This window comes from Miniopterus schreibersii (assembly GCF_964146895.1).
Source record: "Miniopterus schreibersii genome assembly, chromosome: 16".
NCBI lineage: Eukaryota > Metazoa > Chordata > Mammalia > Chiroptera > Miniopteridae > Miniopterus > Miniopterus schreibersii.
In genome coordinates this window covers 39268341-39283124 of record NC_138116.1, presented here as the reverse complement: position 1 = coordinate 39283124, position 14784 = coordinate 39268341, and the positions used below count along the sequence as shown (strand labels likewise).

At 43.6% G+C, this 14784-nt stretch overlaps 1 protein-coding gene across 1 annotated transcript in view; it reads right to left on the bottom strand.

Moving 5' to 3' along the window:
* DNAH9 (dynein axonemal heavy chain 9) overlaps positions 1–14784 on the bottom strand; it is a gene marked incomplete at its 5' end in the record, with an annotated part of 294508 nt that overhangs the window by 149268 nt on the left and 130456 nt on the right. Inside the window, 5 exon segments of the mRNA XM_081115813.1 lie at positions 311–485; positions 5132–5279; positions 6488–6596; positions 8565–8692; positions 13087–13297. Coding sequence (XP_080971939.1) covers positions 311–485; positions 5132–5279; positions 6488–6596; positions 8565–8692; positions 13087–13297 — 771 coding nt within the window.

The following is a 14784-nucleotide window of genomic DNA, read 5'->3' as shown; positions in this document are numbered from 1 at the left end:
CTTTGAGGAGTACTGTACTTATACCTCTAGTTGTTCAAACTCAAACACTGCACCTCTCCGTGAAATCAGGGACACGGCCACTAACTCGAAAAGCAGCAGCTCCAAATACCTTCCAATCTCATGTCTCACATCATAGGGCCCTTCCATGGGGGCTAGTCTTTAAGAGAGCAATGGGTAGACACCTGAATAGGTTGATGTTTTCCTGTGAATTCTGACACTTAGCTGTCCTATCTTTCACCTCTTTGCTGGAAGACTGGTTTTTGCCACTGTGGACTTGAATGTGAGTGTCAACCTCAACACACCCTCTTACCTGATCTTGGATTATCGCTCCACCAAAAGCCCAGATGGCAGCAAACACAAAGTAGAGCTCATAGGTTTCCTTGGGACAGTCGGCAGGAATGTTCTCCTCCGTCAGGAGACACTCGAGAAGGTGGCAGAGTGTCTGAACCATGCTCTGCTCCGGGATCGGAATTATCCTCTTAAATCTGCAGAGAGAGACCGGATAGGCTCTAAAACACTGGGGTTTCCATCCCAGAGGCATCGTTGGACAGCGGTGGAACCCATTTGGGTTCAATGGACTCATGACTTGTCTAGTTCTTTGGGAATCCAGAGGACCACAGTGCTACTGAACCTCTATCTTCATCAGTTGTTTGTGGACCAGCTCCCTTTGTAAAGAAGTAAGGGCCAGGAGTGCTCCTGAGAAGGTTCCTTTCCTCCTCTTCCTCTCCTCTAACACCCTCCCCCTCTCCTCTCCCCTTCTCTGAACATTGGCGATCCTCTCTCACTCCTTGGGAATGTCACAGCAGCAACCCAGCGAGGACATTGCTCAGCAGTTTCACTCCTTTCACAGCTTCTTCGATTGTCAAAAAGCAGCAAACTCAAGGTGAGCGTGATTGATTCTGAGGTTCCACAGCTTCAGCTCAGGTGAGGGCTGACCATTAAAACACCCTGAAAACATTCCTCTGGGGCCAGAGCCTCACCTGGGGGGCAGAGTGGGCCAGGTAGATGGCTATTTTATACAATCTTGATTTACCTGTTGGATTTACTTCCGCTCCCAAAAATGTGCCTCTGTGACCTTGTGCTGGCCCGGTTTTGTACTTTTAGTCTTGGCCTGGAGGTCTTGACTGAAGGCAGATATCAAGAGGTGCACAAAGGCGCATCTATGCCCATGGGAGCAGGAGGACTTGTGCGCGCACACACACACACACACACACACACACACACGGGCACTCTCATCCCACCACGCATACCCAGAGTGCACCATGTGCCCACACACTCAGCCTCTCCTGCATGCCTGCCCACGTGGCTACCCCCATGGGAATATGGGCTCACAGGCCACACAGAAGCAAGGTTCACTGTTATAAAATGAGCAATGCCATCAACTGACACCTCGAAAGTCATTTACTGGGCCTCAGAGTTGCTTAGTGGTCCATAGTCTTCAATGTGTTGTGTTTGTGCTTGTTTTTCATCTGGTCACAATCTCTACAGCAATGCTATGAATAGTCTAATGGTCTAGGCATTACTTCCAGGAGAAGTGAGAAAACTGATAGGCTTTCCTTCATCTTTGACACATATTTGTAGTAGAATGTCAAACGGAACCGTCCCAGGTTCTGTTTTGGGTGAGGCACCAAGACAATAAAGGGGCCAACTACTCGCATGCTTCAAACTGAGATTCCAGGCAACCGAGGGGCTTTGCAACCCGGGCCTCCTGTCTTCTCAAATGGATAGAAGATCACAGTGGGAGACACTGGAGGGACTAGAAATGAGCATAGAGGATTTTGGAGGGAGCGCTTTGGATGCAATGAGTGCCCCCTCTCCATCAGGAAGGCAGGGACTTGGCTGAAATGAGAGCTGGAGACTGGGGCTTCAACAGGACAACTCAGAGGTGGCAAAGGACCATGCCAGAAAAACCCTGAAGAGGCCTGTTCATCACAGGGTAGCAAAGGGGCCACCCTGAGGAGTCTGCATGAGGAGTTGATGGAGGGGGAGCATGATGGGCTGATGGAGAGGTGCTGACTTTAAGGAAAGGCTTATAAGGGAGATCTCCACCAATGAGGAAGGGCCCAAGGAACTCACAAAAGCTTCTAAAGAGAAAGAGATTTCCAAACCTGCCACAGTTAGGGTAACTAAGGCCCTAACTGTGGTTCCACTCTGTGAGGCCTTTCCTGCCCCTCACTCTCTTCTCTCTGTCCCTCTTCAAGCCCGAGGCATCAGAAGCTACAGCTGGTGAGGGGGCAACTGGTAGAGTAAGAAGAGAGGTAAAGGACACTCCCCTTTCCCACTGCAGGTAGAGAGCTGCAGGCAGGTCTGAGCTGTGCGGGCAACCAGAGAGAGAGAGAGAGAGAGAGAGTGTGTGTGTGTGGGGGGGGGGGGTAGGGGGAGAGAGAGGTTGTATGACTAGAAGTGATCAGATGCTTTTGTGGACCCTGAGAAAAAACATACCTTTTAAGAAGGGCTCCCAATGACTGACTGGGCTCAAACTGCATGTCAGGGAGAAGCTTGCACTGAACTGCCTGCCTGCACTGTGTCCTGCCATCTGCTAGCCCTTTAAAGGAGTCCCTGGAATCTTATTTCAACCAATAGGACTGAGGCTTTCCCCATCCAATCAGAGCTGTGCAGCTCTGACCGGAAAGGCTCTAACTAATCAGGACAGTGCCTTTTGGACCAATCAAACTTCCAGGATTTGGAGTCCTCATTTGCATAAAGAAAGACTACTCAGGGACCAGGGGCAGTGACTTCTGTCTATATAAGTCAGCTCTCCTGTGGCTCTGAGAGATCACTTTCCCTTTCCACCAAAGGCTATGTTTCTCTTGCTGAGCTGCAACGAAGATGTCTCACCAGAGCAGCATATACCAACCCAGGCCAGAGGAGACCAGAGCAGAGCAGACTGGAGCAGATCGGAGCAGCTTGGAGCAGCTTGGAGCAGCTTGGAGCAGAAGCCGTCTAGCTGGAGAGGGGCCTGGGCCCAGGGCTGCCTCATAGCCATGTTGTTTTCACAGCTGCGTTGTTTCACAATTGAGCTGTTTTGCACTGAGTCAAGTTTCCTTCTTCACTGCACCCCAAGTTGGGGGTTCCTATTGGTATTGAATTGGCACCAGTGACCATCGGTTGACACTTTATAATCACCCATTATGAGAACTGCTTGTCAATAGAAAAATTACTCTATGTTGACATCACACAGCTTCCAGTCACAGGGCCACATAGACCGGCATCACAATACAATACTGTGAAGAATAAAATAGAAGACTTGGAAGTAAGAGCCTGTTACTAACTAGCTGTGACGCTGAGGGACCATCGCGGCACCTCAGCTCTTGTATGTACAGGACGGTTAGTCCCCTTGGGGATGTTGTGAGAATTAAATGAAATAACACAGAGCAGGCACCATAAATGACAGCTATGCTTTTTTTCTTGAGAACCATAGGGTTCAGAGATGAGGCAAGAGTTGTCCCCGGATAGACTTAATACAGAGCCTTCCAAGCCTGTTACAAAGGCTTGTGCATGCTTATGAGCACACGTGTATGCACACACATACACGCACATTCACATACAAATTGACACACACCACACGCACATACACACAAATAGACACATACCACACACACACACACACACACAAATAGACACATACACCACACACACACAGACACACACCACACACACAGATATACACCACACACATACACACACTCACAAACAACACCACACACACACACACACACACACACACACACACACACACACACACACACACACACAAAGAGTTTGGCATCTCTTGTTCTAAATGCCCAGAGTGGGAAAGGGCCATTTAGTCAGAGGATGTATTGGACAAGTGTCTCAGCAAAAGATAAGGAACAGGGGTGTAATATTTTCCCCAAACCTTCCCCTTCCCTGGTGTTTTAACTCTGCAGCCCCTGCCCATTGGTGACACTCCCCATCCCTGTCCTTCCGGACACTGCCTGCTGCCACAGGCCACCAAGGCGTAAAGGTTTTTCAAATGTTAATTAAAATGTTGAAGTCTGGAGAAATAATTATTGATGCCAAAACAGAAAACTTACAAAATAAAAATTATTAAATGCTTAAATATCTAAAAATATACCACTATGTACACTACTCAACTGCAACTCAATTTTTGGTTATATAAAGTTAATTCTCAGCGTGGGTGGGTTTTGATAGGGTGGAGGCAGGGCATATGAAATAGGAGTGCCCGGGCCTCACACTGGACACTTCTCCTTTTGCACGTGTGAACAATTCTCTATCCTGTTTGACAGACCGACAGATAAGGAGCCAAGGATCGCTTTGAGCGATGAAATTAATTTCTGGGGAAAATAACCCTGAGCCTAACTTGTTGAATCTTCAGGAACTGTGGACCTCTGAGTCATGTCGCCCTCACAAGCTCTGAGGGTGAGCTTGGCTGAACTAGAGGGCTGGGATGCCTGGTTCACAGGATGATGCAGCAACTGGCAAGAAAAGCGGGTGCACAACAAAAGCAGGTTCCAGGCACTGGGACCCCTCTCTGCAGACACATAATATTCTTGCTATAATAAGGATCCTTTTGATTAAAAGTAATTAACTTCCTGTTTAGGTGATAAGTGGTCAGAGTGTGTTGCTTTTACTTTTGCAAACCCAGAAGGGGAAAAATGAACTCACAGTGTCCAGAGGGGCAGGGCCAGTCAAATGATGCATTGTGCCTGATTCCGCGTTATCTGGGCCATGAACACGCACAGCCAGAAACAGGATGTGAGCCCTATGTGTCACTGACAGGTGTCATCTTCACCTCTAGGTCTGCTGATCTGGCCTGTAGGAGGGCCAACTGTGTGCCCTGCAAACTGCAGGATCTCAGAATTGTTATCTGATATTGCAACTTAAGCCTCCTTCAAATACATTCATGTGGCACTCACAGGAGGTATTTTAAATCTCCCTCCTCTTCACTCATCTTACTTCCTGCCTGAATAGGCATCCACGGTCAATCTAATGTGTGTTCCCTTTGCCACCTGCCATGCCTGGAGGGGACTGCTCTAGGGACATCTGACTTCAGGGACAGGACAGAAAGAACACCAGTGGGACACACAGTGTGAGCCAACGGGCTTTTACTGCTGCTCTAACTTGCTACCTTCCTTCTTTCTTGGCCTACCTGGTCCTGAGTGTGTCTAAGCAGGTCGGAAGATACTTGTCAAACAGAATGCTCAGGTTGGCTCTCTCTGTCTGGATCTCTCTCTTGTCGATCCAGCTGCTGACTGGAGGGTTCCATCCCAGGTCTGCTGGGTTGATGTACAGGATCCCTGGGGGGCACAGGGAATATTGTTCAATGAATTTTCCATGGATGTCAGTATATTCTTCATCTTAGAGGGTTATTTTATCTGTTTAGAAAATATACAGAAGTCTGGACTCAAAAAGAACAGAGATCTGGCCAAGGTCTGAGAGGCCAAATGGGTTTGCTCTCAGGACCAACTCTGATGGACGGATACTAGCTCAGGGAAGGCAGTGGTGGGAAGGACCCTAAGGCCAAGTCTCGGCTCTGGAGGAAAGAAGGCTGTGGTTGATTAGAGATACTTGTCATGGTTTGGGAGTATATAGTGGATTAAATGGTGGCCTCAAAATGATATGTTCATGTTCTAATCCCTACAACCTATGAATGTGATTTTCTTTGAAAAAGGGCCTTTGCAGGTGTGATTAAGGATGTTGAGATGAGATCACCCTGGATTACCTGAGTGGCACATTTACAAGTGTACTTATAAGAGACAGAAGAAGAAAGACACACAAAGGAGAGGGCCAGGTGCAGGCAGAGGTGGAGGCTGGAGTCATGGGGCCCTAAGCCGAGGAAACCCTAACTGGAAGGTGCAGGGAAGGATTCTCCCCTCGAGGGCTGACACTTTGATTTCCAGTGTCTGGATCTCAAAACTGAGAGAATAAATTTCTGTCGTTTTAAGCCACCACGTTCACAATAATTTGTTACAGCAGCCCTAGGAAACAAATGCAGAGTATGAGGGAGAATTCTCCCGGCCTGTGTTTTCCAACCTCAGCACAGGTCTTTGAAAGGGACTCTGATATTATGGCAGAGCTCAAACAAGTTCCGTTCATCCTCTGGTCTCTGCTGGAAATTTGGCAGTGGAGTTAGAGGAAAGCTAAGGTAGAAGTTGTTTTGTCCACCAGGATGTAGTGAGAGTGACAACGTGTGGTTGTCTCCGTTGACATGGAAGCTAAAAGTAGCCTGATTGCAGGCACGTAAGTCAGAGGACAGTTGTCCAGCTCAGGGGCATTTCCCTTCCCATTCCCGACACATTTCTGAATGAAGAAAACCACATGGGCCTGGCCTCAGACACTTGCTCACCCTCGTGGATGTGGATTAGGACTGTGAATGGGAACAGAGTTTAGGATGATCGATGTCTGGCTCCTGTCTGGAGCTTCCTCCAGAGTCAGCAAGATCATATGTAAGACTCGAGGACCTGTCTTCAACTGCACAGTTTATTTCTACTTTCTTAGGCTGTACCTGCTCTGGAGACAGTTGCTGGCGTGGCCGTGCGCAGGTGGCTGATCTCAAAGAGGAGCCTCATTGTGGGGTTCAGAGGGATCCTCTCGTTGCTTGCCAGGGTCAACACCTGGAGACAACAGGAAGGGACACGTCAGGTAGGAGGAAGGATGCATGGCCAGCTGCTGGAGGTTTGGCTGATTTCTCTTGGTAGGGACTATGAAGGATTATTTTCTCCTTTATGATTATAGTTGACCTTGAACAACACAGGGGTTGGGGTGCCAACTGGCCATGCAGTCAAAAAATCTGCAGATAACTTAAGTCAGCATTCCACATACACAGATTCCCAATGACCAATGAACCCTGGAAAAATGAGAGTTTGAACTGAGCAGGTCAATTGGAAAATCTACATATCAATGGAGCTGTGCAGTTCACACATGTGTTGTTCAAGGGTCAGCTGTGTAACTCTTTCTAAATTTTCCACAACGACTCTCTCTCCCCTCCTGTATCCCCTGTACCCCATCCCTGTGTGTGCGTGTGTGTGTTTGTGTGTGTGTGTACTGAATCAGGAAAACAGTTATCTAAAAAGTTTAAATTGATGTCAATGACTCAAATGAACTAGACCATATTGGGATAATATTATTAAAAGAATATAAGCTAAGGCTTCACATTACCACAGTTGTTGTTTTTTTTTAAAGCAGTGCCTCTGGGAGAGCACACGTTTATCTTATAAATCTATAAACGCTGAAGCCATTGTAAACCTCTAATCTGGATGCTCCTCTGAACCAGGTCAGGAGCAGCTACCAGCTTAACAGCCACTTTAATGGCGTCAGTTAGTGTTTTATATTTTTGTTGCGAATAGACATTTATTTGGTATCATGTAAATTTGGATTCCCTTTTACATAAATATTTTATTTATTTATTTATTTATTTATGAACATGCCCACTGGCTTTCTTTTTTATTTTTTGTCTACAAAAAATAAAATATATTCTCCATGAATAAAGATTTGTACCATTGAGGGTGTTTGACAGGCTTAGTTTCTGATCCTATTTCCTTATTTATAAAAAGAGAAATAAGTAAAAAAAATTTAGTAGATGATTTAAAACCCCTTTCAGCTCTAAAAATTAATCTACCTGCAGAAGATTCTGAAGGAAATGATAACAGTGTTGAAAATGGAACAAGCAATGGCAGTGCTATTAGGAAGCAAAAGCGGCTCATTCGGATGAACCAGTTCTCAGGTGTCTATTAAAAAGACACTGGTAATAGAGGAAATCAGGATCTTGGGGAGATATTTGCACTCCATGGTCATTTGGAGCATTACTTACAATAGTCAAGTATGGCAACCACCCAAGCATCCAGCAATGGGTAAATGGTAAGAAAATGTGAGAATATATATATATATATATATATATATATATAATATTATATTATATTACTTGGCCATAAAAAGAAGGAATTCCTGCCATTTGTGACAACATAGATGGACTTGGGGAGCATTTTGTTAAGTGAAATAAGTCAGACAGAGAAAAACAAATACTTGTATGACTTCACTTATATGTGGAATTAAAAAACCCAAACTCACAGAAAGAGAGAATAGATTGGTGCTTGTCAGGGATGGGTGGGTCTGGGTGGGTGGAGGAAATGGGTGCAGGGGTGAAAGGGTACAATCTTCTAGTTATAAATGAATAATTCTGAGGATGTAATGTATAGCATGGTGACTAGAGTTAACAACACAGCAGTATTGTATACTTGGAAGTGGCTGAGAGAGTAGATCTTAAAAGTTCTCACCACACACACACACACACACACACACACACACACACACGTACAGGTAATCATGTGAGGTGATGCAGCTGTTTACTAACCTTCTTATGGTCATTATTTTCCAATATATGGGTATTTCAAATCAACTTACACAATGTCATATGTCAATTACATCTCAATAAAGCTGGGAAAATGTTAAAAACAAAGAGATCGGTAATAATTCCTTACTTGGGGTCAGCCCTGGTGTGGACTCGAGATTTCCAAGTGTGCCTGGGGGCTGGCTTCACAGGTGATTAGGGGTGACGGGGGGGGGGTCCCTTCTCCCTTTGCTACCTTGTTGTCATCCATGACAGTGTTCAGAGACTCGATCCACATCGGATCTATGTCGCCATCCAGTAGAATCCACTTGGGCCCGTCGTGGGCGACGCGGGCCAGCTCCCTCATGATGGAAGAGAACAGTCCTGGAAGGAACCAGAGAGAGAAACCTCCTTTCCCATTTCACCTGGGCCTTCTTTTCTCGTAACACAGCCTTTCCCTTCCAGCTGAAACGTGCAGAGACGGCATAAGTAACCCGGGTCAGAGCTGGCTTTTATTCCCTTCCGCCCAGCACCTGACAGTGCCCAGGGTGCCCCTCTGTGCTCCAGCTTGACTTTTTATAAGAACAGGAGCAGCAGCAGCAGCAGCAGCAAAACAACAACAAAACCTGATGAGAGAGCCTTTTAAGCAATAAGGGGCCCAGTGAATCATTTCAACAGCACCTGTAACATGATGGAATCGCATCAAACCTTTTTGGGCAATGTTTCCGCCCTTGGTAACTGCAGCCCAGGCGGATCTCTCGAATGCAGGCTTGGGGAGAAGGCGGTGTGATTCTAACTGGCACGACAGGAAATTTATATCTTTTGTGGGTAGAATTGATTTTTATGACACTAAGCTTTCCCAATGAATAATATGACATGTCTTTTTATTTATTCAAATATTGTTTTAGGTTCCTTAATAAATTTTTATAGTGTTTTCAATATATCTCTCTGGCCAAATCTATTCCTAAGTATATCATAGTTTTTACTGCTCCTGTGGATGAGATTCCCCCCCCTCACCGCCACGTATTTCCATTTTTAACTGGCTATCACTAGTACAGAGAATGGTTACCAAATTTTCTGTATTTATTTTATATTTACATACTTTTAACAAACTTTCTTATTAATTCTAGTGATTTTTCAATAATGCTTCTTGAGTTTTTTTAGGTATAAAGTTGTATAATGTGCAAAAAATAAACTGTCCCCCTCCCTCAATGCATACCATGCATTCCATTTGCTTGTCTACAGCATTCTCCAGATCTCACCAAGCAATGCTGAGCAGTGGTGTTGATGACAGGTCTCCCTGACTTAACCTTGGTTTTCATATAAATGGCTTTAGTTTCTCACCATTCACAATGCTTTCTTTTTCCTTTTGGCTTTAGGTAAACAGTATTTTTCATATTTAAGGGATTTCCTTCTATTCCTATTTTACGTAGAATTTTAAAAATTAGGAACAGCTACTGAATTTTTAGCATCTATTGATTGATCAGATAATCTTATGTCTTTTTAAAAATATGTTTTTATTGATTTCAGAGAAAGGAAGGGAGAGGGAGAGAGAGACAGAAACATCAATGATGAGAGAGTCATTGATTGGCTGCCTCCTGCATGCCCCCTGCTGGGGATCGAACCCAAAACCTGGGCCTGTGCCCTAACTGGGAATCGAACCCAGATCTCCCGGTTCATGGGTCGATGCTCAACTGCTGAGCCATATCGGCTGGGTGATAATTTTCTCTTTTAATTTGTCAGTTCTTTATATTAACACTTAAAAAATAGTTGACCTATCCTCATATTCCTGAAGTAAATTTTTTTTGGTCAAAATGTATTAGTCTTTTGAGATGCTGTTGGATTTTACTTACTGATATTTTATTAAGAATTGCCAAATCTACGTAAATGAAAGTGGGCTATTGTTTTTGGTTCTACATCGAGGTTGATATTAAGATTTCCTGACTCTATAGAATAAATGGAGAGGTGATTTTTTTTTTATGATTTTAGAGTTATTTTTTTTTTTGTTCTGCTACTATTTGAAATTTCCTTTTCATTAGTTTACTTGTTTTCTATTTCTTATTGAGTAAATGTTGTTATTTTGTATTTTGCTAGGGGATCATCTGTTTCTTACAGCTTTTCAGTGTGTCATTTAATGAAATGCTCTCTTCTACTTTAATCTGGTCTGTATCTACTGTTACATCTTCTTTCTGATTCCTAAGCTTAATACTTTTACTCTTTTTTCCTATTACTCATGCATACGATGAAGGTATTTGTCTTTACAAAGAATCAACATTTATAATTATTTATTCTTACTACAATTTTTTGGTTCCTTCCTACTAATTTCAGCTTTATCTTTATTAGTTTCTTCTCCCCAGTTTTTTTTTTTTTTTCAGTTTTAGTTTATTACTGTTTGAACAATTCTTAGGATGCATACTGACTTTATTTCCAGCCTACCTCCTGTAATAAAAGAGTTTAGGTTTTTCCCTTATTGACTTCAGAGGTATCCCAGAGGTTTTGTATGAAGTGTTCTTCTCTTATTACTTCCTAGAGGGGTTGCAATTTAATTTTCTATTTAATCCAGGGGTTAAGTGAGCATTTCTTGATTTGCAAATAGTAAATTATTTCTTGCTATTTGTTTCCAGCTCTACTGCATTATTATCAGAGAATGTGGTCTGTAAATTGATAATTTTGAATTCATTATGGCATTTTCTGTGGTCAACTAAATTTCTAATTTTTGGAAATGTTCCATGAATGAACCAAGAAAGGAACATTTTCTATCTATTAGATGTGAAGTCCTATAACTATGTGTTATATTGAGTTTGATGATGCATTTCCCAATTCTTCTATGTCTATACTCATTTTTCTGTCTACTGGATCTGTCAAATTTTGGAAAAGGTGTATTAATATAACCTACTTTATTCCTATTTTTAACAAGTTTTTCTAAAAATTTTAAAAGGGTATATTCCATTTACTTGAAAGTTCTCTTGCTTAGTAAACACAGGTTCATGATTATTATACATTGTCTTTGTCAATTTCTCCATATTTAATGTATATATTTAATAAAAATGTAATTAAAATTCCAATATCATATAAAGTTTGAATTATATTATGTGAGCTTAAATTTAATATAGAATAAGATATGCCTGAGACTAGCCAAGGAAAGCACAAAAATACATTGAAGAGGAACTTACTTCATCAGATATTAAAATGTTATAAAATAATTGTAAGCAAAATAGAATTACATTAGTATAGGATTAGATAAATAGGTGAGTGGAACAGAATGGAAAACTGAGAATCAGATCTCTGTGTATATGACAAGCTGGTGTTTAAATTCAGAGGAAAAGGATGGTTTACTTAATAAATAGCCCTGGTACATTCAGCTATCAACCTGGGAGGAAATTAAGTTGATTCTCTACCTTGCCTCATACTAAGACCCCAAATAAATTTCAGATGTAAAATAAAATCGTTAGGAACAAGTTTATGATAGTATAGCTAAGCTGAAAGTTAGAAAGAATTATAAACTAAATGGGAACCCCAGCTACTAAAAATACTAGAGAGACATAATTTCCTTTTTTTAAAGTGCACGGTCTAGATACTGGAGTGATGCATTGACAAGCCAAAGAATGTCAAGGACTGCTGGCAACCACCAGAAACTAGGAAGGATTCTTGCCCAGAGCCTTCAGCACTGCGTACACATCGATTTTTGGATGTGGCCTCCAGAAGTGTGATAAATTGTGTCTCTATCAAAGCTAAAAATAAATGAATGAAAATAAAAAGTGCATTGTAAATATGTCACCAAACGTCTATAGACAAATGGTAGCTAAGGAAAACCAATAGCAATGTATACAACAGATAAAGGGTTAGTGCTTTGATATAGAAAGAACGCTTACAAAGAAATAACAAGGGGAAATAAAACCATAAAACAGCCAACTACTAGCACCAATAAGAAGGAAAAGAACCTAAGCCTCATCAATAGCCCGTGAAATAAAAATTAGAAAAGCAGCTCATTAAGTCCCCTTATTTTTGACTTCTGATTGAAGGCCCTAAATTAGAGGAATTCAGACAGTTTGACCCTGATGTAGGTGGATATTGAGACACTAGGAGGGAGGTGAGGTTTCCTCTTTCCAGGAGCTACGTGGGTTTTAGAAAGAGGTCAGGTCCCTGGTGGTTCATAGGGATCTGTCTCCCAGTGACCGGAGACCCTTTCCAACATGTACCTGTGATTTTTAATTCTTTGAAGGTGATGCTGAGGTCTGCACCAAGTGAACATGGGAATGGGACCCTCTGGATCGCTGTAGAAGGGACCACGGTTCTAGGACTCTTCTGAGATGAATGATGTCATTAACATCACCGGGGCCTGGCCCAGGCATCTCCTGTAGCAGCATCCCCATCACTTCTGGGCAGTCTCACAGGGAGAGGTGCCCCCCGGGTGACGCTGACTGCACTGCTCATTTGGGAATGAGCTGTGCACCCCCACATCACTCACGCCTCCAGCCCGCTGCCAGGCCGTGTGAGACTCCACGACACGCTCTAGCATTGCTGAGCGACAGCCCAGTGCCTGCCCTGCTTTATCCCCTTTAGGTCCCTCTCTCAAGGGACAGCTGGAAGAGTCTCCAAGGAGACAGAACATCTGAAGGGCTGTGTTTTCTTCCTGTCTCTGGTCCTTTCTGCCTTTTTTCCCCATCCCAAACAGATCAGCCCCATGTTCTCTCCTCAGTTCACCCCACTCCACTCAAGCCTGCCCAAGGGGTTCTGAGGATAGCGGGAACTTTCTTCGAGGTCTACCCGTCTCTCACCATCCTTCCATTCTCGTGTGGCCGGGCTGATGACGCCGAAGAGCTCATCGTTTGTGACTGCTTTGGGGTTGAGGTCAGTCCAGATGGGGCGGCGTTTCATGATCTGATAGGTCTTGTGCAGGGACCTCAGCACCTGAGACTTGCCGGTGCCAGCGCTGCCCACCACGAACACAGAGTGCCGCACCGCCAGCAGCTCCTCCAGCTGGACCACCTAGGGGGCAGGAGACTCAGCTAGAGAGAACCACCTGTCTCACCTGCATCCCACTGCTCTGTGGGCCAGGCTGGTGTCTGAGGTGAGACCTGGCATCAACAGAGGAAGGGTTATTCACTCAAGAAATGATGGGGTACTAAGTGGAGGGGCAACACAATCCATTTCTTCACTTATTTGTCATTCAGTCATATAATTATTAGCCAACAACTAAGTGCTAGAGAATAGACCCGTTGAGGGCGATTCAGAGATGACCCTTCTGCCCTCTATGATCTTGGCGAGATGGAGAAGGGAGTCATGTTGACAAATTATTCTATTGCAAAGTGAGCCGTGTTATAGTAGAGGTATTTATAAAGTGCTGTGGGAACAGAGAGGAGGGAACAATTGATTTTGTAAAGATACAGGGAACCGAAAAGTGTTCACAGAGGAGCAGGCACTGGAACTGGGGCTTCGGGGATGAGTGGGACTTTCCCTAAAAGATGAACAGGAAGGATACTCCAGACAGAGGTAACAGAATGAAGGTTTGTGGTGTGACAGAGCATAATGTGGTTGGCCAGACGGCGTGATGAGGCTGGAGTCAGGGAGTTCCTGGGGGCAAGAGTAGCACTGGAGGTCTCTACTCTTGTTCCAGCTTGCCTCCAGGTCGACTTTCCACACTGTTGGAGTACACTTGCTGGAGAGAAAACCCAATCATGTCACTGCCATCACTCTGTTTGTTCCACGGGCCTTAGACTAACTTACAAGGTCCTCTTGCTGTCTGACTCAAACCAGCCTCTAGTCTTCTCTCTCATCCCCCAACATGCACATCTCCGGTAGGTAATTACTTTTAATGATGCTCTTTCCTGAGTCTATGCCTTTCAACATATTGTCCCTTCCATTCAGTTATCCTTTCTCCTGCGCTTCTCTGGCCAGCCCCTACACATCCCTTAGTGTAGGGTAGGTGCCCCATACCTACATCCTTTATCTTAACACTTATCACTATTGCAATGGTCACTTTTCTGTCTCCCTATTAGATTGCCAGCTTCTTGAAGGCAGGCAGGACTGGGCTTATCTCTCTATTTCAATGTCAAGCAGAGAATCTGGCACATACTAAGTGCTGAACAAATACTTGCTGAAAATATGAAAGATGGCTGGAAAGTCTGGACAAGCCCTATCATACAAGGTCTTGTCTGTTATGAGCTAACATATTTGAACTTTATTGCAGATCAGGTTTCTTGATTTTACACTATAAGATCCTTAATGGCAGAGAAAAGTGAACGAAAGTGGAAATGTACTGAAATACTGGCAGGGTAGCGGGACAATAAAAAATTTTTTCCCCATACATTTTATTTATTTTTATATTTAAAAAAAATGATAAGTAAAAACTCCTATATTTTTAAAAACTTAAGATACAGGTATATAAAAATTCTATAATAACACAACCAGGGAATTAGAAGGAAAGTGGTATTTCTAAGCTCAATATGAAGGTGGGAGGTAAGCGGCTGTTTGGG